The sequence below is a fragment of the Mustela lutreola genome, chromosome 1, assembly GCF_030435805.1.
Source record: "Mustela lutreola isolate mMusLut2 chromosome 1, mMusLut2.pri, whole genome shotgun sequence".
NCBI lineage: Eukaryota > Metazoa > Chordata > Mammalia > Carnivora > Mustelidae > Mustela > Mustela lutreola.
In genome coordinates, this window is record NC_081290.1 from 206,176,010 (window position 1) to 206,201,991 (window position 25,982).

The 25,982-nt window shown below is 36.7% G+C and overlaps 1 protein-coding gene across 1 annotated transcript in view; it reads left to right on the forward strand.

The window, feature by feature from the left end:
* Positions 1-25,982, forward strand: part of PGR (progesterone receptor) — a 101,282-nt gene that overhangs the window by 46,131 nt on the left and 29,169 nt on the right. Inside the window, exons 3-4 of the mRNA XM_059185765.1 lie at positions 729-845; positions 23,350-23,655. Coding sequence (XP_059041748.1) covers positions 729-845; positions 23,350-23,655 — 423 coding nt within the window. The remainder of the gene's footprint in view (positions 1-728; positions 846-23,349; positions 23,656-25,982) is intronic.

A 25,982-nucleotide genomic window follows, 5' to 3' on the forward strand; every position in this document is an offset into this window, starting at 1 on the left:
TTTCTCCTGCACATATGATCCCAGGATCACACATTTGTCCACATTTCTTCTTGTCCTCTCCTTCATTCAATACTTCTCATTGTTTTAATTTTTTCTCTCTTTATCATTATTTTTATCTATTGTATTTTCTAATTTGCAGCCAAAATTAACTGCAGTAAAGTCAATACAATCAGTAATTTTTTTTTTCATGTGTTACTCACCATCATTAGACCCTTTAAAAGTAAGATAGCTCCAGGATATTCCAATAGCATTAAGTGTATAGATTTTATAATGGCCTATCTTAGAAATGCCTTTAATTCTTTAGTCTGTATCTATGTTCTTGATGCTTTAGATGTCAGAAAGAAAAAGTTTTACTACAGTTTGACTATCTTATAGAACTAATACTTACCAACAACATGTAACTAATCTTGAAATGATGGAAAGATTTAAGGGCAATCTGATGCTGACACCATTAAGAAGATGCACAGAAATACTGTGTAAACCCTCAGATTGATTTATAAGGTGCGTTCATCTCATTAAGGCTTATGAAGACACAGGTAAAGTATTAAATAGATTTGGAGCATCACCAATATTCATGTATGCCAAGCAAAAGCCTGGCTGAGACAGTAATCCACTCACTGATGTGCACTTTTTAAAGTTGTCAGTGCATAAAATTTCCAATGGTATTTAGATATCATAGATAACTTTTGTGTGTGTGTGTGTGTTTTGTTTGTTTGTTTGTTTTTTAGGGCAGCATAACTATTTATGTGCTGGAAGAAATGACTGCATTGTTGATAAAATCCGCAGAAAAAACTGCCCAGCATGTCGCCTTAGAAAATGCTGTCAGGCTGGCATGGTCCTTGGAGGTAATGCTTATATTTTCATCATTAATATGTAGAGTATTTATACTCTAAAACCATGGATCAGAAAATTCTAGTTTTCTTATACATCTTTGTTCTTGGTTTACTTTTTCTGTCATGATTATTGGTGTCTGAATTAAGTAACCATTACTATCCCATTAACTATAGATTTTCATTATTTTGAGATCTGTTATGAGAAGTAGTAAGCCTTCATTTACCAATGTTGCTTATAAGTAGATGTTATGAGAAGTTCACCAGTTTCTTAGTAAGTTACATGAGTTGGATCTAGCCTCTGACATTGATTATCTGTGTGGCTCTGATAAGTCACCAACCCATTCTGGGCATCAGTATCCTTATCCATAAAATGGGAGCACTGAAGTTCTTTCCAGCTCAAAAACTGATTCTGTGAATTGATTAAGTACATTGATCTCCATCCCTCCTTCTCCCCAATAATCTCTCCCATCCTACATCCCTACCTCATTCTCTTTAAGTAACTATTTATTGAGCCCTTACTACTTACCGGGTACTATACTAAGTTCTGGGAGTGTATATACATACATACATATATACATGCATAAACACACATATAAATACATAAATAAAACCTACCATCTGCCCAAGAAGAAACCTACCATCTGCTTACATTCTGGGGAAAGAAGCAATAAATACTTATGTCAAATTATGATAAGGGCTATCAAAAATATGATATAGGGTAAGTTAATAGGAAGTATCAGGGAAAGGAATCACTCCTGAATCCTTTATTTTCATTTCATTTAGCCATTTCTTTTTTCCCCTTCTTTTTTTTTTTTTAAGATTTTATGTATTCATTTGAGAGAGAGAGAGCACAAGCAAAGGGAGAGGCAGAGGAAGAGGGAGAAGCACTCTCCCCACTGAGCTGGGACCCCAATGTGGGGCTCCTTCCCAGTTCCTGGAGATCATGATCTGAGCCAAAGGCAGACATTTAACCATCTGAGCCATCCAAGCCCCTTTTTCCCCTTATAAATATATTTACTTTTTGTTCTATCCTCCCTAAGTTTTTATTTTCAAGTATTCTTTTTTATTCCCTTTCTTCAAATTTTTATTTTAATCCCAGTTAGTTAACATACAGTGTAATATTAGTTTCAGGTATAGAATTTAGTGATTCATCACTTACATTCAATACACAGTGTTGATCACAAGTGCCTTCCTTATCCCCCCCATCCATTTCACCCATCCCCCTTACCAACTCCCCTTTAATAAGCTTCAGTTTCTTGGTTTGCATGTATCTCTCCTTTTTTCACCCCTATGTTCATTTGCTTTATTTCTTAAATTCTACGTGTGATTGAAATCATATGGTGTTTCTCTTTCTCTGATTGGCTTATTTTGCTTAGCATAATATACTTTACCTCCATCCACATTGTTGCAAATGGCCAAGAGTTCATTCGATATTATGACTGAGTAAAATTCCATTATATTTACATATCATGTCTTTATCCACTCATCAGTTGATGGACATTTGGGCTTTTTCCATACTTTGGGTGTTGTTCATAATGCTGCTATAAACATTTTGGTGCAGGCACTAGGGTGGCTCAGTCAGTTAAGCATCTACCTTTGGCTCAGGTCATGATCCCGGGATCCTGGCAACAAGCCCCTTGTTGGGCTCCCTGCTCAGCACGGAGTCTGCTTCTCCCTCTCCCTCTGCCCCTCCTCCCTTCTCATTCTCTCCCTCCCTCTCTCTCTCAAATAGATAAATAAATAAAAATCTTTTAAAAATCGATAAATAAATATCAGGGTACATGTATCCCTTCAAATTAAAATGTAATCATATGATGTTTCTCTTTCTTTGATTCTATCCTTTGCATAAATACCTACTGGTGCAATTACTGGATCCTAGGGTCATTCTATTTTTAAGTTTTTGAGGAACCTGCATACTGTTTTTCAGACTACGCATCAGTTTGCATTCCCACCAACAGTGTAAGAAGGTTTCCCTTTCTCTACATACTCGCCAACACCTGTTGTTTCTTGTGTTGTTCATTTTAGCCATTCTGACAGGCATGAGATGGTATCTCATTATAGTTTTGATTTTTATTTCCCTGATGTTGAGTAGTGTTGAGTATTTTTTCACGTGTCTGTTAGCCATCTGTATGTTTTCTTTAGAAAATTGTCTATTGATATCTTCTGCCCATTTCTTAACTGGATTATTTGGTTTTTAGGCATTGAGTTGAATAAGTTCTTTACAGATTTTGGATACTAACCCTTTATCTGTCATTTGCAAATATCTTCTCCATTCCATAATTTGCCTTTTAATTTTGTTCATCGTTTCCTTCAATATGCAGAAGGTTTTTATTTCAATGTAGTCCCAAGAGTTTATTTTTGTTTTTGTTTCCCTTGCCTCAGGAGACATATCTAGTAAGAATTTGCTATGGCTGATGTCAAAGAGGTTACATGTTCTCCTCAGGATTATGATGGTTTCCTGTCTCACATTTAGGTCTTTCATCCATTTTGAATTTATTTTTGTGTATGGTGTAAGTGGTCCAGTTTTGTTCTTTTTCATGATGTTTTCCAGTTCTCTTCCAGGATTTTGATGGTTTCCTGTCTCACTTTTAAGTCTTTTATCCATTTTGGATATGTGTGTGTGTGTGTGTGTGTGTGTGTGTGTGTGTGTGTGGTGTAAGAAAGGGTACAGTTTCATTCTTCTGCATGTTGCGTCCAGTTTTTCCAACACCATTTGTTGAAGAGCAAGCCTTTTTTTTTCCATTGAATATTCTTTCCATTTTATCAAAGATTAATTGAACGTATAGTTGTGGGTTAATTTCTGGGTTTTCTTTTCTTTTTTTTTTTTTTTTTTTTTTTAAAATTTTTTATTCTTTATAAACATATATTTTTATCCCCAGGGGTACAGGTCTGTGAATCACCAGGTTTACACACTTCATAGCACTCACCAAATCACATACCCTCCCCAATGTCCATAATCCCACCCCCTTCTCCCAAACGCCCTCCCCCCGGCAACCCTCAGTTTGTTTTGTGAGATTAAGAGTCACTTATGGTTTGTCTCCCTCCCAATCCCATCTTGTTTCATTTATTCTTCTTCTACCCACTTAAGCCTCCATGTTGCATCACCACTTCCTCATATCAGGGAGATCATATGATAGTTGTCTTTCTCTGCTTGACTTATTTTGCTAAGCATGATACGCTCTAGTTCCATCCATGTTGTTGCAAATGGCAAGATTTCATTTCTTTTGATGGCTGCATAGTATTCCATTGTGTATATATACCACATCTTCTTGATCCATTCATCTGTTGATGGACATCTAGGTTCTTTCCATAGTTTGGCTATTGTGGACATTGCTGCTATAAACATTCGGGTGCATGTGTCCCTTTGGATCACTACATTTGTATCTTTAGGGTAAATACCCAATAGTGCAATTGCTGGGTCATAGGGCAGTTCTATTTTCAACATTTTGAGGAACCTCCATGCTGTTTTCCAGAGTGGCTGCACCAGCTTGCATTCCCACCAACAGTGTAGGAGGGTTCCCCTTTCTCCGCATCCTCGCCAGCATCTGTCATTTCCTGACTTGTTGATTTTAGCCATTCTGACTGGTGTGAGGTGATATCTCATTGTGGTTTTGATTTGTATTTCCCTGATGCCGAGTGATATGGAGCACTTTTTCATGTGTCTGTTCGCCATCTGGATGTCTTCTTTGCAGAAATGTCTGTTCATGTCTTCTGCCCATTTCTTGATTGGATTATTTGTTCTTTGGGTGTTGAGTTTGCTAAGTTCTTTATAGATTCTGGACACTAGTCCTTTATCTGATATGTCGTTTGCAAATATCTTCTCCCATTCTGTCAGTTGTCTTTTGATTTTGTTAACTGTTTCCTTTGCTGTGCAAAAGCTTTTGATCTTGATGAAATCCCAATAGTTCATTTTTGCCCTTGCTTCCCTTGCCTTTGGCGTTGTTCCTAGGAAGATGTTGCTGCGGCTGAGGTTGAAGAGGTTGCTGCCTGTGTTCTCCTCAAGGATTTTGATGGATTCCTTTCGCACATTGAGGTCCTTCATCCATTTTGAGTCTATTTTTGTGTGTGGTGTAAGGAAATGGTCCAATTTCATTTTTCTGCATGTGGCTGTCCAATTTTCCCAGCACCATTTATTGAAGAGGCTGTCTTTTTTCCATTGGACATTCCTTCCTGCTTTGTCGAAGATTAGTTGGCCATAGAGTTGAGGGTCTATTTCTGGGCTCTCTATTCTGTTCCATTGATCTATGTGTCTGTTTTTGTGCCAGTACCATGCTGTCTTGATGATGACAGCTTTGTAATAGAGCTTGAAGTCTGGAATTGTGATGCCACCAATGTTGGCTTTCTTTTTCAATATCCCTTTGGCTATTCGAGGTCTTTTCTGGTTCCATATAAATTTTAGAATTATTTGTTCCATTTCTTTGAAAAAGATGGATGGTACTTTGATAGGAATTGCATTAAATGTGTAGATTGCTTTAGGTAGCATAGACATTTTCACAATATTTATTCTTCCAATCCAGGAGCATGGAACATTTTTCCATTTCTTTGTGTCTTCCTCAATTTCTTTCATGAGTACTTTATAGTTTTCTGAGTATAGATTCTGTGTCTCTTTGGTTAGGTTTATTCCTAGGTATCTTATGGTTTTGGATGCAATTGTAAATGGGATTGACTCCTTAATATCTCTTTCTTCTGTCTTGCTGTTGGTGTAGAGAAATGCAACTGATTTCTGTGCATTGATTTTATATCCTGACACTTTACTGAATTCCTGTATAAGTTCTAGCAGTTTTGGAGTGGAGTCTTTTGGGTTTTCCACATATAGTATCATATCATCTGCGAAGAGTGATAATTTGACTTCTTCTTTGCCGATTTGGATACCTTTAATTTCCTTTTGTTGTCTGATTGCTGAGGCTAGGACCTCTAGTACGATGTTGAATAGCAGTGGTGATAATGGACATCCCTGCCGTGTTCCTGACCTTAGCGGAAAAGCTTTCAGTTTTTCTCCATTGAGAATGATATTTGCGGTGGGTTTTTCATAGATGGCTTTGATGATATTGAGGTATGTGCCCTCTATCCCTACACTTTGAAGAGTTTTGATCAGGAAGGGATGTTGTACTTTGTCAAATGCTTTTTCAGCATCTATTGAGAGTATCATATGGTTCTTGTTCTTTCTTTTATTGATGTTTTGTATCACATTGACTGATTTGCGGATGTTGAACCAACCTTGCAGCCCTGGAATAAATCCCACTTGGTCGTGGTGAATAATCTTTTTAATGTACTGTTGAATCCTATTGGCTAGTATTTTGTTTAGTATTTTCGCATCTGTGTTCATCAAGGATATTGGTCTATAGCTCTCTTTTTTGGTGGGATCCTTGTCTGGTTTTGGGATCAAGGTGATGCTGGCCTCATAAAATGAGTTTGGAAGTTTTCCTTCCATTTCTATTTTTTGGAACAGTTTCAGGAGAATAGGAATTAGTTCTTCTTTAAATGTTTGGTAGAATTCCCCCGGGAAGCCGTCTGGCCCTGGGCTTTTGTTTGTTTGGAGATTTTTAATGACTGTTTCAATCTCCTTACTGGTTATGGGTCTGTTCAGGCTTTCTATTTCTTCCTGGTTCAGTTGTGGTAGTTTATATGTTTCTAGGAATGCATCCATTTCTTCCAGATTGTCAAATTTATTGGCGTAGAGTTGCTCATAGTATGTTCTTATAATACTTTGTATTTCTTTGGTGTTAGTTGTGATCTCTCCTCTTTCATTCATGATTTTATTTATTTGGGTCCTTTCTCTTTTCTTTTTGATAAGTCGGGCCAGGGGTTTATCAATTTTATTAATTCTTTCAAAGAACCAGCTCCTAGTTTCGTTGATTTGTTCTATTGTTTTTTTGGTTTCTATTTCATTGATTTCTGCTCTGATCTTTATGATTTCTCTTCTCCTGCTGGGCTTAGGGTTTCTTTCTTGTTCTTTCTCCAGCTCCTTTAGGTGTAGGGTTAGGTTGTGTACCTGAGACCTTTCTTGTTTCTTGAGAAAGGCTTGTACCGCTATATATTTTCCTCTCAGGACTGCCTTTGTTGTGTCCCACAGATTTTGAACCGTTGTATTTTCATTATCATTTGTTTCCATGATTTTTTTCAATTCTTCTTTAATTTCCCGGTTGACCCATTCATTCTTTAGAAGGATACTGTTTAGTCTCCATGTATTTGGGTTCTTTCCAAACTTCCTTTTGTGGTTGAGTTCTAGCTTTAGAGCATTGTGGTCTGAAAATATGCAGGGAATGATCCCAATCTTTTGATACCGGTTGAGTCCTGATTTAGGACCGAGGATGTGATCTATTCTGGAGAATGTTCCATGTGCACTAGAGAAGAATGTGTATTCTGTTGCTTTGGGATGAAATATTCTGAATATATCTGTGATGTCCATCTGGTCCAGTGTGTCATTTAAGGCCTTTATTTCCTTGCTGATCTTTTGCTTGGATGACCTGTCCATTTCAGTGAGGGGAGTGTTAAAGTCCCCTACTATTATTGTATTGTTGTTGATGTGTTTCTTTGATTTTGTTATTAATTGGTTTATATAGTTGGCTGCTCCCACGTTGGGGGCATAGATATTTAAAATTGTTAAATCTTCTTGTTGGACAGACCCTTTGAGTATGATATAGTGTCCTTCCTCATCTCTTATTACAGTCTTTGGCTTAAAATCTAATTGATCTGATATAAGGATTGCCACTCCTGCTTTCTTCTGATGTCCATTAGCATGGTAAATTCTTTTCCACCCCCTCACTTTAAATCTGGAGGTGTCTTCGGGCTTAAAATGTGTTTCTTGGAGGCAACATATAGATGGGTTTTGTTTTTTTATCCATTCTGATACCCTGTGTCTTTTGACAGGGGCATTTAGCCCATTCACATTCAGGGTAACTATTGAGAGATATGAATTTAGTGCCATTGTATTGCCTGTAAGGTGACTGTTACTGTATATGGTCTCTGTTCCTTTCTGATCTACCACTTGTAGGCTCTCTCTTTGCTTAGAGGACCCCTTTCAATATTTCCTGTAGAGCTGGTTTGGTATTTGCAAATTCTTTCAGTTGTTGTTTGTCCTGGAAGCTTTTAATCTCTCCTTCTATTTTCAATGATAGCCTAACTGGATATAGTATTCTTGGCTGCATGTTTTTCTCGTTTAGTGCTCTGAAAATATCATGCCAGCTCTTTCTGGCCTGCCAGGTCTCTGTGGATAAGTCAGCTGCCAATCTAATATTTTTACCATTGTATGTTACAGACTTCTTTTCCCGGGCTGCTTTCAGGATTTTCTCTTTGTCATTGAGACTTGTAAATTTTACTATTAGGTGACGGGGTGTGGGCCTATTCTTATTGATTTTGAGGGGCATTCTCTGAACCTCCTGAATTTTGATGCTCGTTCCCTTTGCCATATTGGGGAAATTCTCCCCAATAATTCTCTCCAGTATACCTTCTGCTCCCCTCTCACTTTCTTCTTCTTCTGGAATCCCAATTATTCTAATGTTGTTTCGTCTTATGGTGTCACTTATCTCTCGAATTCTCCCCTCGTGGTCCAGTAGCTGTTTGTCCCTCTTTTGCTCAGCTTCTTTATTCTCTGTCATTTGGTCTTCTATATCACTAATTCTTTCTTCTGCCTCATTTATCCTAGCAGTTAGAGCCTCCATTTTTGATTGCACCTCATTAATAGCTTTTTTGATTTCACCTTGGTTAGATTTTAGTTCTTTTATTTCTCCAGAAAGGGCTTTTATATCTCTCGAGAGGGTTTCTCTAATATCTTCCATGCCTTTTTCGAGCCCGGCTAGAACCTTGAGAATTGTCATTCTGAACTCTAGATCTGACATATTACCGATGTCTGTATTGATTAGGTCCCTAGCCTTCGGTACTGCCTCTTGTTCTTTTTTTTGTGTTGAATTTTTACGTCTTGTCATTTTGTCCAGATAAGAGTAAATGAAGGGGCAAGTAAAATACTAAAAGGGTGGCAACAACCCCAGGAAAATATGCTTTAACCAAATTAGAAGAGATCCAAAATCGTGAGTGGGGAGAAAGGGGATAAAAAGAGGTTCAAAAAGGAAGAAAGAAAAAAGAAAAAAAAGAAAGAAAAAAAAAAAGAAAAGAAAAGAAAAGAATATTTAAAAAAAAAAAAAAAGAAAACACCTAAGAAAAATGTAAAATATATATATATATATATATATTAGATAAACTAGTAAAAAATCGTTAAAAAAGAAAAAGGTAACAGTTAAAAAAAAAAAATTTTACCCGAAGGCGAGAAAAAAAAAAAAAAATGAAAAAGAAAAAAATTAAATTAACTGCAAGACTAAAAAAAATCACAGGAAAAAAGCCATGAGTTCCGTGCTTGGCTTTCTCCTCCTCTGGAATTCTGCTGCTCTCCTTGGTATTGAAACCGCACTCCTTGGTAGGTGAACTTGGTCTCGGCTGGATTTCTTGTTGATCTTCTGGGGGAGGGGCCTGGTGTAGTGATTCTCAAGTGTCTTTGCCCCAGGCGGAATTACACCGCCCTTACCCGGGGCCGGGGTGAGTAATCCGCTCGGGTTTGCTTTCAGGAGCTTTTGTTCCCTGAGCGCTTTCCGTAGAGTTCCGGAGGACGGGAATACAAATGGCGGCCTCCTGGTCTCCGGCCCGGAGGAGCCGAGAGCCCAGGGCCCCACTCCTCAGTGCGCCCTCAGAGAACAGCGCCCAGTTACTCCCGTCTGCCTGACCTCCGGCCGCACTCCGAGCTCACCGAGCCTGCGACCGGTTCAAGGTCACCCCGAGCTGTGAGCTCACTGTCGGCTCTGTCTCTGTAGCCGGCTTTCCCGTTCCAATACCCGCAAGCTCTGCGACACTCAGACACCCCCGATCCTTCTGTGACCCTGCGGGACCTGAGGCCACGCTGACCCCGTGTGGGCTTTGCCCCGGGTAGCCTCTGGAGCGATGTCCCTCAGCGGAACAGACTTTTAAAAGTCCTGATTTTGTGCGCGGTTGCTCCGCCGCTTGCCGGGAGCCGGCCCCTCCCCCCGGGGTCTATCTTCCCGTCGCTTTGGATTCACTTCTCTGCCGGTCCTACCTTTCAGAAAGTGGTTGTTTTTCTGTTTCCAGAATTGCTGTTCTCCTTCTCTTCGATCTGCCGATGGATTTTCAGGTGTTTGCAATCTTTAGATAAGCTATCTAGCTGATCTCCGGCTAGCTGAAGCAGTCTCAGCTTGCTACTTCTCCGCCATCTTGACTCCTCCCCCACATTGAAACATTTTTAAAGACTTAATAAAGTATATGGTAGAAGTCAAAAATATTAAAGTTTTAGGATGTCATGACATAGTTATTGCAGGTTGTTCTTAACAGCTTCAGCAACTATATTCTGTTATGCCCGAGTTTTCGCCTCTGAGAGACCACCAAAGAGCCAAGCACCAATGCAATAACACGAGGGTTTATTTGACAAGCTTAAGCTTGGGCCCAAGTATACCCGGTGCAGCGGAGTAGGGACTTGGACCCCGAACCAAATTACAGTCAGAGTTTTTAAAGGCAGAGTAGGGGTGGACTCGGCGGTGGGTGAGGACAAAGGGGATGATGTTAGTCTCTAAGGAATTTTGGAAGCAACGTCTCCAGGACCTTGAGGAGCTAGCTATTGTTGGGAAAAAGATTATTTATTACTAGTAATAAAAAATCTTCTCATGAGACCCTTTAGATGTATATCAGTGGATCATATGCTTGGGAATGGTTGCTGATACTATCTTGGAGGTTTAGAGATAAAGTTTAACATTTCTCCTATCAAGTGTCCTTGTTAGTGAGATTTGGGTTTAGAAGAAATTTAACTTTATTTTCATTTCCTTCTGCTTCAGACTCCTTCAGTTTTATGGTGGGGAGGGCGACATTAGGGCTTGGGAACTGAGTTATTTGCCTCTGGAAATTGGGCCATCGTTAAATCTCTAGGACATTTGTAAACCAAGGGAGACTCCTGTCTTGCAGGATTGTGATCTCTGCAAGTTAACTATTTGTTTTTCTTAGGGCAGCCAGTGGTGGCTGAGGAATGTCTCACATAATTTACTGAGGGGAGGGGAGCAGGTGGAGAAGGGGTGCAAGGTGCCAACTTTTGCTTTGCCAAGATGTCAGGGCTTATGTCAGGGCTAGACTCGAGGTGGGTACAGCCTTGTTTTTCTTGGCCCCTACATGTTCTGATTATAAGAATTGTGTTTGAGTTATTGGGTCTCTTAGTTGCATATAATTCGTATTTTTAAATTAATCACTTCCTTGCCTTCACCAGGTCACAGTGAACTCTTGCATTTTGTTCATTGCCGTACAGCACCGAGTAGGAAAGATAGTTACACACTGAAGGATGGTAATATATCTTCTAATTTAGAAATTCTGCTTCTAACTTCTTTCCTTTGGAAAACATGTTTGTGTTATGATTCACAAAAAATTCTAAAATGAATAGAGCTCTGTATTTTGCATTTGTGGTAAAAATGCTAACTTATTATAAAGGTAATTAGTTCTTAAAAAATAAATAGCTTTCTGTGTAAAAGAATGATTAAATGCATAGTTAATGTTAGCTGACTTTTTCAGGCTGGAATTTTTTACAAGGTTATTTATTTATTTAGTTAGTTAGAGAGGCTTTTCTTCAGATTTTAAAAAGTTATGTTAGAAAGCTAGTTTATCCCCTACCTCCTCCTACCCTTAGATTTACACCCCTGTCTCTTGGCAAAGAGAGTAATTTTCTGGGCTACAAACTATGGGTTGTGTAGTAAAGGTGTGTTCCTTTTTTTTTCTCCTACACTTGAAGACAATAAGCCTCAATTTTTTTTTTTTTTTCTGAAGAATACCAAAATTCCTGAGCAGTACCTTTTGTGGAGGTACAGAAACTTAGTCTATGCCTTTGATTACTATAAAAACTGAAACCATCTGCTCTCTCTTTGGTGCAGGAATTGCTTTGGGTGACAGCTGCCACCTATGCCTTTAGACCTCTCATGGTCTTCCTCTTATGAGCATTTCCTTTTCTACTCAAACCCTGGTCTTTGAATCAACAACCACCATCCCAAGACAGAACCTCACACTCTTTCCTCAGTTCACTGAGTTGAAACCTCTAGCCAATTAATGTCTTCTGTTTACTCCCCAATTGTTCACCCTAAATGCCATTTCACACATGGTAGATAAGGATATTCCTTAGAGCATTCATTCTCATTTCTTTGGTTTTGTTTGTTTGCCTGGGGTTGTTTTTTTTGTGGTGTTTGTTTGTTTGTTTTTTGTTTTGGGGGACTGCTTTTATGGATGCCAGCTAGAACTATTCAGTAGTATCTGATACTGTCTCCTATTTCCACATTCAGTAAAAAGTCAGGATTGAGGAATACAAAGGTTCTTCCCCATTTGTAGTCTGACTTTAGTTGGATGATTTAAAACAATTCTAGTAGAGCTTTTTTCCCTAATTAGTTAATTTAAATTCATATGCCTAATTTAATTTCATATTTTCTATTATATAGCATTTGTATTTGTTTTTCAGCAAAAACACAGATATATTGTTTTCATCTGTGAAGTAGAGGTGGAACCTGAAAAAGGAAAAGCGAGATAAGTCAGTGCTAAAAGGGGTTGTTAGAGATAGTCTCAGTGTACTGATTCCAGCAACATCATCTTTTTGCTAACCCAAAGTAAAAACATATATCTAGACATGATTTCTTATAGCTACTATTAGGATAATTGCCTATAAATCCACAAAAACTACAGCAAAGCTTATTATGGCCCTCATAATATCAAAGGATTTGATTCGCACCATTCCCTGTCTGCTGATCTTTACCACCTATTTTCTCATCCAATTCCCAAAAAGCTTTCTGGCTGTCATAAAACTTACATTTTAATATCCAGTATAATACTCTTCCCTTGCCTCCATGCAGTAAAGCCCAGCATTATCACATGAATACCTGGTGTCATCCACTCAATATAATATTTTTTTGCCCCAAATAAAAGCAAATAACAGAGAGGCCGTGACAAAGTAAACAGCATTCATTTCAGAACATGATCCAGAATTAGTGATCATTATTACTTTATTCACTCCGAAAGATCTACCTATAGTTTATCTATTGTTTTCCCCCCAACTCAGTCTTTCATTCAATTAATAAACTGAATTTTATTTTATTTTTTGAAATAAAATGTTTATAAGTTCTTTCTGTGGGAAATTGTTAATGATAAACTTATTTGCTTCCATTTAAAATATCATTATTTAATCTTCATTTTTGGAGGATGATTTTGGTAATTTAAAAATTTTAGGTTGACTTCTTTTCCTCTACATCTTAAAGATGTTCATCTATTATCTTCTGGCATGTATCATTTTTTCTACAAATTCTCCAATTGATTTAACAGCTTCTTTGAGGCAATATTTTCTCTATATTTATATAAAACATTTTTATACTTAGTTCTCCAAGTTCACTCAATTATAAACTAGTTTCATTTGTTCTACTTGTAAATCATGATTTCTAAATCTGATAATTTATGTCTTTCATAAACACCAGGAGTATTCTTCCCAGTATTCTTCAAATATTACCTCCTTCCACATTGCCTTTTTCTAACTCTGGAATACTTACTAGACATATATTAGTTAGCGCATTCTGTTTTTTCATCCATTCTGTCTTCTACATATTTTATCTTATTTAATATTTTCCATATTGTTATATACCTATGCTATATTCTGTGTCATTTAGTCAGTTATGTCTTCAAGTTTACCATCTTTTCATTTTAGTACTTTTTTTTAGACATTATACTTGTTTTTTTATAAATCTGTCTTATTTTTACTAGTGTTTCCCTTTTTTGTGTTTCCATTCTTTTTTTCATATAACTTCAATAATTTTAAACACAGTTGTTGCAAATATTCGTAGTCAGTAATTCCAAAGTCCCATAACTCCAGATCTAATTATGCCACTGTATCACAATGGTTTAAAAAAATGCCACTATTCTTTATAGAATTTCCCCATGATTGTAGTATAAATGCTCCTTTATCGCAAATTTCAGGCTACTAATGTTTTAAAAACCAACTGTCAGTATTCCTGAATACTTAGTAAGTATTCATAGGCTGTTGTGAGCCAATTCCAGCACCCTGTTTATTATCTCTGGTACTTCTCATTCATTGTGCCTTTTGTAATTTTGGATTATAAACTCATGTTTGGCACAGCTTAATATTTTTTTTAAATCCTATGTGGCCTTAATTAAGGGAGTTTCTCTCCAGAGAATTTTTATTTATTCTTCCAAGCACTTTAAGGATTTAATCAATGAAGGAACACATTTCATATTCATTTTTTTGCCTCCAGGATTCCCATACCATGCAGATAGAATAACTTCAAACTGCCAATCTGGGTGAAGGAGGCCTTTGGTTAAGAATTCAAAGGAGAGGTTTTTGTTTGTTTGTTTGTTTGTTTAAGAATTCAGAGGAGAGTTGTTTTTTTTTTTTTCCATACTGAGCTAGGAGATGAAACAGACGTTCTTTCTTCTCATGTCCCTTTGTCAGTGGATAGAGATAGTCTTCATATTGGACACCTTGATACTTTGCTGACATTTTGAGAAGTTTATCTATGCACTTAAAAGTATCTATGCATTAAAAGAAGTTTATCTCCGCATAGTTATACTTCATTCATCATATTAGGTGTTCTGGAGACTAATAAGCTACCTAATTTTCTACATTGCCAATAAGAGAAATTTACATACAATTTTATGCTAATTTCAATCCAATATATTAAACCTGTTTTAAATATTATCAGTAGTTTAGAAAGAAAATTTTAAAACACTTCTATAGGAGATGGTATAGCATTGTAATAAGAGTAAGAATGTAGAGTCAGAACAAATAGGGTTTTATTTAAATTTTGCCACTAAGCCCAGCAATTACACTACTAGTTATTTATTCAAAAGATATAAAGGTAGTGATTCAAAGGGGCACATGAACCCCAATGTTTATGTCCACATTTTCCAAAGCATGGTAAAAGCCCAAATGTTGTCCATCAACAGATGAATGAATAAAGAGGTGTGTATGTCTATGAAGGAATATTACTCAGCCATCAAAAAGAATGAAATCTTGCCATTTGCAACAATGTGACTGGAACTAGAGATTATTATGCTATGCAAAATAAGTCATTCAGAGAAAGACAAATACCATATGATTTCACTCATATGTAGAATTTAAGAAACAAAACAGATGAACATAGGGGAAGGGAAGAAAAAATAAAACAAGACAAAAAGAGAAAAGCAAACCATAAGAAACTCAACTAAAGGAAATGAGTTGAGGGTTGCTGGAGGGGAGGTAGGTGGAAGGATGGGGTAACTGGGTGATGGGGATTAAGCAGAGCACTTTATGTAATGAGCACTGGGTGTTATGTGCAACTGATGAATCACTAAATTCTGCCTCTGAAAATAATAATATACTGTATGTTAACTAACTTGAATTTAAACTTAAAAAATAATACATAAATTTCCCCACTAATAGCTGTAGGACCTCAGGAACACACTGAAACTTTTACACATCTTTATTTTCTTTTCCATTAAGAACACATAATGAAAGTTATGAGGGCAAATGAAATGATAGCTCTAAAGAATATCCTTTAGATATCCAGGCACACAGGTGTCTGGCCTATAAAAAAGTTTAGCAAATTGTGGCTTCAAATACCTTTTATGTCTTAGAGTCATTTATGCCAATATTATCATTGGCAAAATATTTAACTTTAATGCAAATTATATTCTTATATCTTCTAAAAGTATTTTAATTATTTTTTTGTAGGAACAATTGAAAAATCAAAGCAGGTATCTTGGAATTGACATTAATTTACAGACTCATAAATAGTAGAGGTACTTAATGTAATGGTTACTGAATATTATTATTATATATGTTTATGTTCCCAAACCATATGTTTCCCCTGGAAACATAATCTGAAGGGAAATGTATATATTTTACATGGCAGGAAAATTTGGTAAATAACTGAAAATATTTCAGTTGATTTTTTTTTAACCTTTGTAGAAGAATGTCCTACTTATTTCGATTTTTGGAAGTACTTTGGTAACTGTTTGGGATAGACTCCATGACTACAGGAGTATGGTGAACTTACAAAAGATATTCACCAGTTTGTGGTATGGGGCCCTCAGCTCTCAAATCTGTATACATTGCCTTTGGATTTTTTAGGCATCTAATGTAAATGAAGACAAAATGAGATTCTAATGACTTTCCTTTGTTGATAACCTGGGTCTTTTGCCTGTGTTTCTTAATCATTGAATTTCAGTAATTTCATCAATACTTAGCTCTTTCTTAATCCTTATTTTTTTTCTGAAACAGAATATATATTTTTTGTATTTGAAACTTCAAGTCTTCTTATATATTAGCAAAGTATTCTTTATTACCTTCAGAAATTTTTTGATTTATGTTTTCTTTCCCTTTTTCATGGTCCTCAATAATAATCAGTATCTTGGTTTCAGTCTTCCACACCAACCACCCTTTCTCTACTGACTTTAATTTTTAGTTCTTATACCTCATTTTGTGATTTTTCTTAAAAATCTCAACATCATGTCTCTGGTTACTTCTTTTAACACTGGCAGTTCTCCTTTTTAATTCTTCTAAAAAGGCTTTTTCATCTATAATGGCTTTATTTCTTTAATTTTTTTTTCTTTTTCAGCTCCCATTTCAGATTACTGTGTTTTGTAATTTCTTGCATCTTTAGTTTGATGTTGTATTTCTCTCCTTTGAATTCTTGAAGTTTAGATGTCACTTTATTTTTGAAATATAGGGAAAGTTTTGCCTAGGTCTATTTCCTATCATAATTCTTCCTCCAACTTGTATTCATCTGATTTTTAATTTTTACATTCTCCTTTTATCATTTCTAAAATTAGTTTTGCCTAAATTCTCTATGATATGTCTGCTACTTACTATACATTTAAGTCTATATAATTCTATCCTGGCTTGCTATTTGACTTAGTAATTGTTAATCATTTCCCTTTGGCTTTCTTTTTACTTTGATTATCCCCTAATAATATCAGCTAGAAGACTCAAAATCTTAGCTATTTTGTTTGGTACGGAAGACAGGGAAACAGTACTTGGAGTCATAAATGTAGCTATGGTAGAATAATATCAACAGCTAGAGTTTGCAAGCATATGCAAACCCCAAACATTTTATGAAATTCCTATACCCTCCACCCTAGATTGTCTCTTTTGCTGGAGGGAAATTCCCTTTAGCTTTCTTCTCATTCTTCAGAGAACAGAAGTTATATGTCAAGAGACCTAATTATTATAGACACTTTTGTGGCAAAGATGTTTTTATTGCTGTGCAATTATTGATTTATTCAAAAAAATTTTTATTGTTACTATGTACAAGATACTGTGATATCATCAAAGAGTTTATGTTTTAGTTGAGGACAGAAACAATTTTAAAAAAATAGGATAAAATATTGTAGCCTGCCAGAACATGATAAATGCTAAGAAAAAATAAAACAGAGATGCAGGATAGAAGGTGTTAGGGATTAGTTTACATTTGTCTCTGCTCAGGTGAATATGAACAGTAACTCCAAAAATAATTCCCAGTTTTCCATTACTTTTCTCTATTCTACCTCTTGTCTGGGTTGCCTCTATTTAAACTTAGAAGGCCAAATTGTGGTGGGGGGAGAAGTAGTGTGACCATATGGTCCTCGTTTGGGTGTCCTTTACCATTCTACTATGAAAATGGATGCTGAGGACTTATGTTCTCTGCTTTCCCTGTAACCTTCATATGTCCCAATTAACCACTTTAACATACATTAAAATACTAGACATATTTGGCATATGTTCTTGGGTTCTGTATCCTATCTTATTTGTCCCTATGTCCATTCATACAAATATTTATATAATTCCACCATGTTGGATTATAATAGTAGTATTATAAATTGTAATAAACAGATTGGCATATATTGAAATCACACAATTGCTCTTCCAACAAAATTTTCTTGGCTACTCTAACAATCATTTATTCTTCTCAATGAACAGTAAAACCATCAATCCCAGTTCCAAAAATATTGGATTCTGATTGAAACAGCATAATATTTATGTATTAATTTGAGCAAGAGTGATAGTTTAAGGTTCTCAATCCAGAAATATGTCTCTTCATTAATTCACGTATTTATTTTGTGTCCTATGACAGAATTTTATACTTTTTAAAAATTTTGCTTCTTTTTTAAAGGTTTTATTAATATTTGAGAGAAAGAGAGATAGTATGAATGGGGAAGAAGCAGGTTCCCCAGTGAACAGGGAGCCCAACATGGGGCTCCATCCCAGGACCCTGGAATCATGACCTGAGCAAAAAAGAAGATGCTTAACCAACTGAGTAAGCCAGTTGCCCCCAGAATTTTATAGTTTTAATACAGGTCCTATGTTTTTCTTAAGTTTCTTCTTATTTTATAACTTCCACCTCTGTTATGATAGAATATTACTTTCTGTTTTTGAAATGGTAATTATTAGATCTGATATAGTGTGTTTTTTTATTTCCTAAATTTAGTTATATCTTAATATTTAATTGAAGTATAATTAACATAAATTATATTGATTTCAGGCATGCAACATATTGATTCCACAATTCTATACATTAATCAATGCCCATAACAATAAGTGTAGTTACCATCAGTCACAATACATTATTCTAATATTATTGACAACAATCACTATGCTCTACTTTTCATCTCCGTGACTTTTTTATTTTATAACTAGAAGTTTTTACCTATGAATGACCTTTATGTATTTCACACCTCCCCTCACCCACCCTCTCTCTGGCAACGACCAGTTCTCTATATTTAAGAGCCTGTTTTGAATCCTAAAATTTGTATGGAACCAGAAGAGACCCCAAATTGCTAAGGAAATGTTGAAAAAGAAAAACAAAACTGGGGACATCCCATTGCCTGATTTCAAGCTTTACTACAAAGCTATGATCACCAAGACAGCATGGTACTGGCAGAAAAACAAATACATATACCAGTAGAACAGAATAGAGAGCCCAGATATGGACCCACAACTCTGTGTTCAAATAATCTTTGATAAAGCAGGAAAAAATATCCAGTGGAAAAAAGACAATCTCTTCAATAAATGGTGCTTGGAAAATTAGACAGTTATGTACAGAAGAATGAAACTTGACCACTCTCTTACACCATAAACAAAGATAAACTCTTACACCATACACGAAGGTACTGCCTCAACCTGAGGCAGGAATCTATCAAAATCCTAGAGGTCACTACTGGGTATTTACCCCTAAGATACAGATGTAGTGAAAAGAAGGGCCATCTGTCCCAATGTTTATAGCAGCAATGACCACGGTCACCAAACTGTGGAAAAAACCAAGATGCCCTTCAACAGACGAATGGATAAGGAAGATGTGGTCCATATACACTACGGAGTATTATGCCTCCATCAGAAAGGATGAATACCCAACTTTTGTAGCAACATGGATGGGACTGGAAGAGATCATGCTGAGTGAAATAAGTCGAGCAGAGAGAGTCAATTATCATATGGTTTCATATATTTGTGGAGCATAACAAATAGCATGGAGGACATGGGGAGTTAGGAGAAGGGAGTTGGGGGAAATTGGAAGGGGAGGTGAACCATGAGAGACTATGGACTCTGAAAAACAATCTGAGGGGTCTGAAGGGGGGTGGGAGGTTGGGGGAACCAGGTGGTGGGTATTGGAGAGGGCACGGATTGCATGGAGCACTGGGTGTGGTGCAAAAACAATGAATACTGTTACGCTGAAAAAATTAATTAATTAAAAAAAATCCTAGAGGAGAACATAGGCAGTAACTTCTTTGACATCAGCCACAGCAACTTCTTTCAAGACATGTATCCAAAGGCAAAGGAAACAAAAGTGAAAATGAACTTTTGGGACTTTATCAAGACCAAAAGCTTCTGCAGAGCACAAGAAATAGTCAACAAAATGAAGAGGCAACCCACAGAATGGGAGAAGATATTTGCAAATGATAGTACAGACAAAGGGCTGACTAAGATCTATAAAGAATTCCTTAAACTCAACACTCAAAAGACAGATAATCATGTCAAAAATGGGCAGAAGACATGAACAGACACTTCTCCAAAGAAGACATACAGATGGCTAAGAGACACATGAAAAAATGTTCATCATCATTAGCCATCAGGGAGATTCAAATCAAAACCATATTGAGATATCACCTTACATCAGTTAGAAGGGCCAAACTTAACAAGACAGGAAACAACATGTGTTGGAGAGGATGTGGAGAAAGGGGAATCCTCTTACACTGTTGGTGGGAAAGCAAGTTGGTGCAGCCACTTTGGAAAACAGTGTGGAGATGCCTTAAGAAATTAAAAAAAGAGCTACTCTATGATCCTGCAATTGCACTACTGGGTGTTTACCCCAAAGATACAGATGTAGTGAAAAGAAGGGCCATATATACCCCAATGTTCATAGAAGCAGTGACCACAATCACCAAACTGTGGAAAAAGCCAAGTTGCCCTTTTACAGACAAATGGGTAAAGAAGATATGGTCCATATATACAGTGGCATAGTACACTTCCATCAGAAAGGATGAATACCCAACTTTTGAATCAACATGGATAGGACTGGAAGAGATTATGCTGAGTGAAATAAGTCAAGCAGAGAGTCAGTTATCATATTGTTTCACTTACTTGTGGAGCATAAGGAATAACAAGAGGACATTAGGAGAAGGAAAGAAAAAATGAATTGTGGGAAATCAGAGGGGAGATGAAGCATGAGAGACTGTGGACTCTGAGAAACAAACAGGGTTTTGGAGGGGACTGGGATGGGGGGTTAGGTAAGTTTGGTGGTGGATACTGAGGAGGGCAAGTATTGCATAGAGCACTGGGTGTGGTGCATAAAAAATGAATCATGGAACTTAGAAAAAATAAAACAAATAAAAAAAGGAATCTCTTTTTAGATTCCTATATAAGTGAGGGATGCCTGGGTGGCTCAGTCAGTTAAGCATCTGCCTTCAGCTCAGATCATGATATCCAGGTCCTGGGATCAAGCCCTGCATCTCCCACTGGGTTCCTTGCTCAGCAGGATCTGCCCCTCCCTCTGCTCCTGTATTCTGTGCTCTCTCTTTCTCTTTCCCCCTCTCAAATAAATAAATAAAGTATTTTTTAGAAAAAAAAAAAGCCTCCCATATAAATGAAATCATATTGTATTTATCTTTCTCTGTCTGATTTATTTTACTTGGCTTTACTTTGCTTGGCTTCACTCTTGGTAGCTTTTGTTCCCTGAATGCTTTCCCTTTTCCTTTTGTTCCCTGAATGCTTTTTTTGTCAACCTTCAAATCTCTGACCCAAAGGAGGCTAGAGCTTGGGGCTCCACTCCTAAGTGTGCCATCTGAGAAAAGCAGTCAATCCCTCCCATCTCCCTGGTCTCCAGTGCACTCTGAGCTCACCCAGCCTGTGACTGAGCATTTCTATCTCTGGCACATGGCCCTATTTGGAGTCTCAGAGCCCCACAAATTCCTGCAGAGTATTCCCATGCAGCTCTTCCTGAAGGAGGAAGTAGGGGATCTTTCTGGATCTGCCACTAATGGGGTCCCTGCTTGAAAGTCAGTCATTGGACTGTGCCTCGGATCACAGTTTAAGGTAAACCCGAGCTGAAAGTACACTCCTCAGCCTGTTTCTGTAGCTGGGTTTCCTGCTCCAATACCTGGGAGCTCTGCCACACTTAGACACCCCCAGTCTTTCTCTGAGCCCACGGTCCTGAGACCACATGGGTCCTGAGACCACACTGTCCCCATGAGAGCTCTACCCACCCCCCCTTAGCCTATGAAGCAACATCCCTCAGTGGAGCAGACTTCTAAAAGTTCCAATTTTGTGCTCCACTGCTCTCTTCACTTGCTGGGAGCTGGCCCCTCCCTACCGTAGTCTCTCTCCCCGTGGCTTTAGATTCACTTCTCCATAAGTCCTATCTTCTGGAAAGTGGTTGTTTTTCTGTTCCTAGAATTTCTGCTCTTCTCATCTATCTCCTGTTGAATTTGTAAGTGTTCAGAATGGTTTGATAACTATCTAGCTGAACTCCTGGGACCTGATGATATTTCAGTCTCCTATTCCTCCACCATCTTGCTTCCTCCTCCTGTAATTTTGTCTTGTTCCTTCATTTGGGAGAGATTTTTCTGTCTCTTCATTTTGCCTAACTCCCTGTAGGTCAAGTATGTTTCCTGATATTGAAAGTAGTGACCTTATGAAGAAGATGTCCTGTGATACCCTGTAGCACAATCTTCCCTGGTCAACAGAACCAGGTGCTCCAGGGCTGTCCCTGTGTGTGCTGTGTGTACCTACTATTGTGACTGGTCTTCAATTCTTCTAGCTGGGCCAACTGCAATGAACCAGTTTGCCTGCTGGGTGCACTGGACAGGGTTTGGTCCCAACACTTTTGAGGGTCTTGTCTGAGGCCACTGTGGGCTCACTGCTTGGTGGCACCAGCAGTCAATCAAAAGTCTGCAATTAGTCACTCTGCCATAATTTCAGGTGCATGAAGGTTAAGTCTTACCACCTGCAAGGGCAGCTAAGAGACTGGATGCCAGAACTGTGAACATGCTAATATATGAAGTTCTTTCCCCTCAACCCCCAACCCCTTCCCAGGGCCAGAGATACTTTGGAGGGATATCTGCTGAGGTGGGTGGGATTAAATGGGGTAGGTCCACAGGAGAATGTCATTGCTGAGCATACAATTTTAGCAAGGTAAATAGAGTGTTTATACTAGTTCCCATAAGAATGGGCATTAAACCCACTGATTTTTAAAGCTCTTGAAGTTAAACCATACTAGTACTGAAAGCCCAATGTTATATGGACTCATCTTCCTAGTGCAGGTGCCCAGTTCTGGGAGTGTGTAGTGTGGGGTCTGATCCTCTTTCTTTTCATACTTATGATGTCCCTCCCTTTTGTGGTCAGTCCCACCAAAGGTTCATTTCCCAGCTGAACTGGGAACTTTACACTTTTCAATATGCCCTCCTCTCCATGAATAACTGTGGAAGGTCTATTCTGCCAGTCTTCAGGTCATTTTCAGAGTTAGTTGAATAGATGTAGCTATTATCACAGTACGTCTATGGGACAAAGTGAGCTTGGGATCCTCATACCCCATCATCTTATGCTACTCTGGGCTAGCTCTCAACACATTCCTAAAAGGCTAAAACCCAAAAGAAGATTCAATATTTACTGAAAACTGTGTTTTAAGTAATGTAGTCTATAAAATTAGCTCTTGAGAGGCAGTCCTGTCAAAATATTTTCCAGCTCTGAGCTTAGTCTCTACTGAAAGCCATTTGTCTTCTCATATATATTGTTGCAAAGTTCCATGCTCCTCCATTAGATACTGGTGTAAATATTCACACCACACAAACCCAGGGAATGCTGGTGTAATTAATTCTTTAATCCAAGTCTGAGACCTAACATTTTACTTATTCCATTTCATTTTATTAGATTGATGCTAAAACCTACAATGCTGTACTCTAAGACTTAAGAAAAATAACAATCTGCTGAAAGATTTGGTTGATATTTATTTACATGATCTTTTCTTTCTTTTTTTTTTTTTTATAGGTCGAAAGTTTAAAAAGTTCAATAAAGTCAGAGTTATGAGAGCACTGGATGCTGTTGCTCTCCCACAGTCTGTGGGCATTCCAAATGAAAGCCAAGCCCTAAGCCAAAGAATCTCTTTTTCACCAACTCAAGATATACAGTTGGTCCCTCCCTTGATTAACCTGCTAATGAGCATTGAACCAGAGGTGATCTATGCAGGACATGACAACACCAAACCTGATACCTCCAGTTCTTTGCTGACAAGTCTTAACCAACTAGGCGAGCGGCAACTTCTCTCAGTAGTCAAGTGGTCTAAATCATTGCCAGGTAATAATAATTTATATATAGTAGCAGAGAGTGAAAACTTTCTATTTCTTATACAAGTTGATTGTTAAAGTCTGTACAATAAGCATTGTGTAAACAGCATGTTATATAATCATTTCAGCAGTTCAAAATACTTACCTAGGATCTTTAATAATGTGTTTCTTATCTAGGACCCTACTGTGTGTTATGGAAATACAGAAGTCATAGATGATACTTTGAGTCTTGATGATTCCAAAATTACATGCATGAAACAGTTAAGGAACAGCATAAGTTTATGTGTTCAAGCACAGGTGTAATAGTAGTTCAGAGAAAAAGAAATTCTCCATCTACTTAAAAATGTCGAGTTCATTTTAAGTGCTACTTTAACCAACCTCAAATAGTTAAATAAAAACTGAATGTATCTATTCACATAACATATCAAAAATAGTATTCAGAGTACAGTGGGATATTTAAAGTTAGTTAAGAAGTATAATTTATAAACATATATAAATATATTGGACATAGGGAAATAAACTTCCTTCTAGTCACTATTTTCTCTACACTCAGACAAAGTAGAAAAGAGTAAGAATCTGGCCTGTACAATCAGGAAAGGATTTAAGTCACTTTATTTATAAACTAGTTTTGCTTCCTCAGCACAACTCCATACAATGATGAAGTTTTTACTTGGCTAAGTCTGAGTCTACAGAGCCAGGAGAATACATGGGTATCCATTTTCATAGAGGCATTAATCCCATAATTAAAAATACAGCATTTTTAAAAATTATATTCTCTTCACACCAAAAATATGCTTACATTTTTTAAAATCAGTTGATTTTTCCAGTATCTAATCAAGAATTAAACATATGCAATTTTAGTCTCCAGGTTAATTCAATAGTCTTTTTAAAAGAATTTTTTTCTCAATTTGACTTAATATATTTCTGTTATCATTTTACCTCAAAGGTTTGAAATTCAACAAATGACTTGTTATTCAAAAATCAAGGTTATTTGAAACAGAAAGAAAAATAGATTCCTGTTGAATCTTCTAAAAAATATGTGTTGAGAAAAAATTAATAAAATTCACTATTCTAATGGAGATAAGGTAATTTCATAGAAAAATCCAAATACCCAGGTTCTTATTAGCTTCATTGTTGCTGAAAGCCTTGGGCAGGTAATTTTTTTCTATTAGAAAATTTCTGAGATTTTAAAACTTACTATAAAGTTGTTATCACCTTTATTTTATTTACTTACTTAGTTTCTTATTTATTTATTATGTTATGTTTGTTGCCATGCAGTACTTCATTGTTTTTGATTAATTATAACCTTTAATCTTTATTAAATTGAGATATTACAATAAGGATGAACTTTGTATAAAAATAGGAGTATTTATGTGTTTAACTTTTCTCAGTTTTTATATTATTTAGAAAAGATGGTTTCTTTGATTTTTATTGTTATAGCTTATATTTTTAACATTTTGGAGCTTATTTACTGTTTCAAAAATTCTACTATCAGTTGGCAAAGTTGGAAAATACCCAATTATAGCTTAAAAGGTAATTTATTCACTTTGAGTAAAAGCTAAGTGAACACTTTAAGTTGAAAGATTTACCTATGAAGATTTTTTATCTTCACATTCTCAAAAAGAGTGAGAAGAGATTTTTATATTGAATTTAGCAGCAACTCTTTTAGTGTTGCAAAAATGTTATCTGTGTTTAAGGAATAAAGAATGATGACATCCACCAGTATTATAGGTACCATTTCCATTAACTGTAATGTAACAATAAGGGAAGCTTATTTGATAGTTCAGTTTGATAATTTAGATTAGCAAATAATTGTGTGACCCATGATCTTTTAAAAATACTGCATGAATGATGAAAATGGTCAATGAACCAGAGTGACTATATTGAACTCTTTGAAAGGACTCATGCATGTAAAGTCAAACCTTTCAGTTGACTTTAAAACAGAATACAGTTTTTACTCACTTGATTCACTCAGTAAGTGGCTATTGCATACTTTCTGTGTGCATGACCTAAACAGTAGTGTTAAAAAGCCAGAAATATAGGCTCATGGTGTGAACACATTTTGGTACAACATACCCTAGCTTTTGATCTTCAGCTTTGCACATGAGACAAATTTATTTTATCCATTCATTCACATGTTACTTGGTCTGTAAAAGATAAACTTTCATTATATGAGGCTTATTAATAAATCAGGATGTCAGTTTACTTACTTGTAGTTAAAAAAAAAAAAAAGATGCTGCTAGTAAAGCATGTTGATGGGTCAGTATAATAAGAAAGTGTATTTTGGAAGTCAGATTAAGATCAGATACAAAATAATAATCATAACAAAGGTGATGG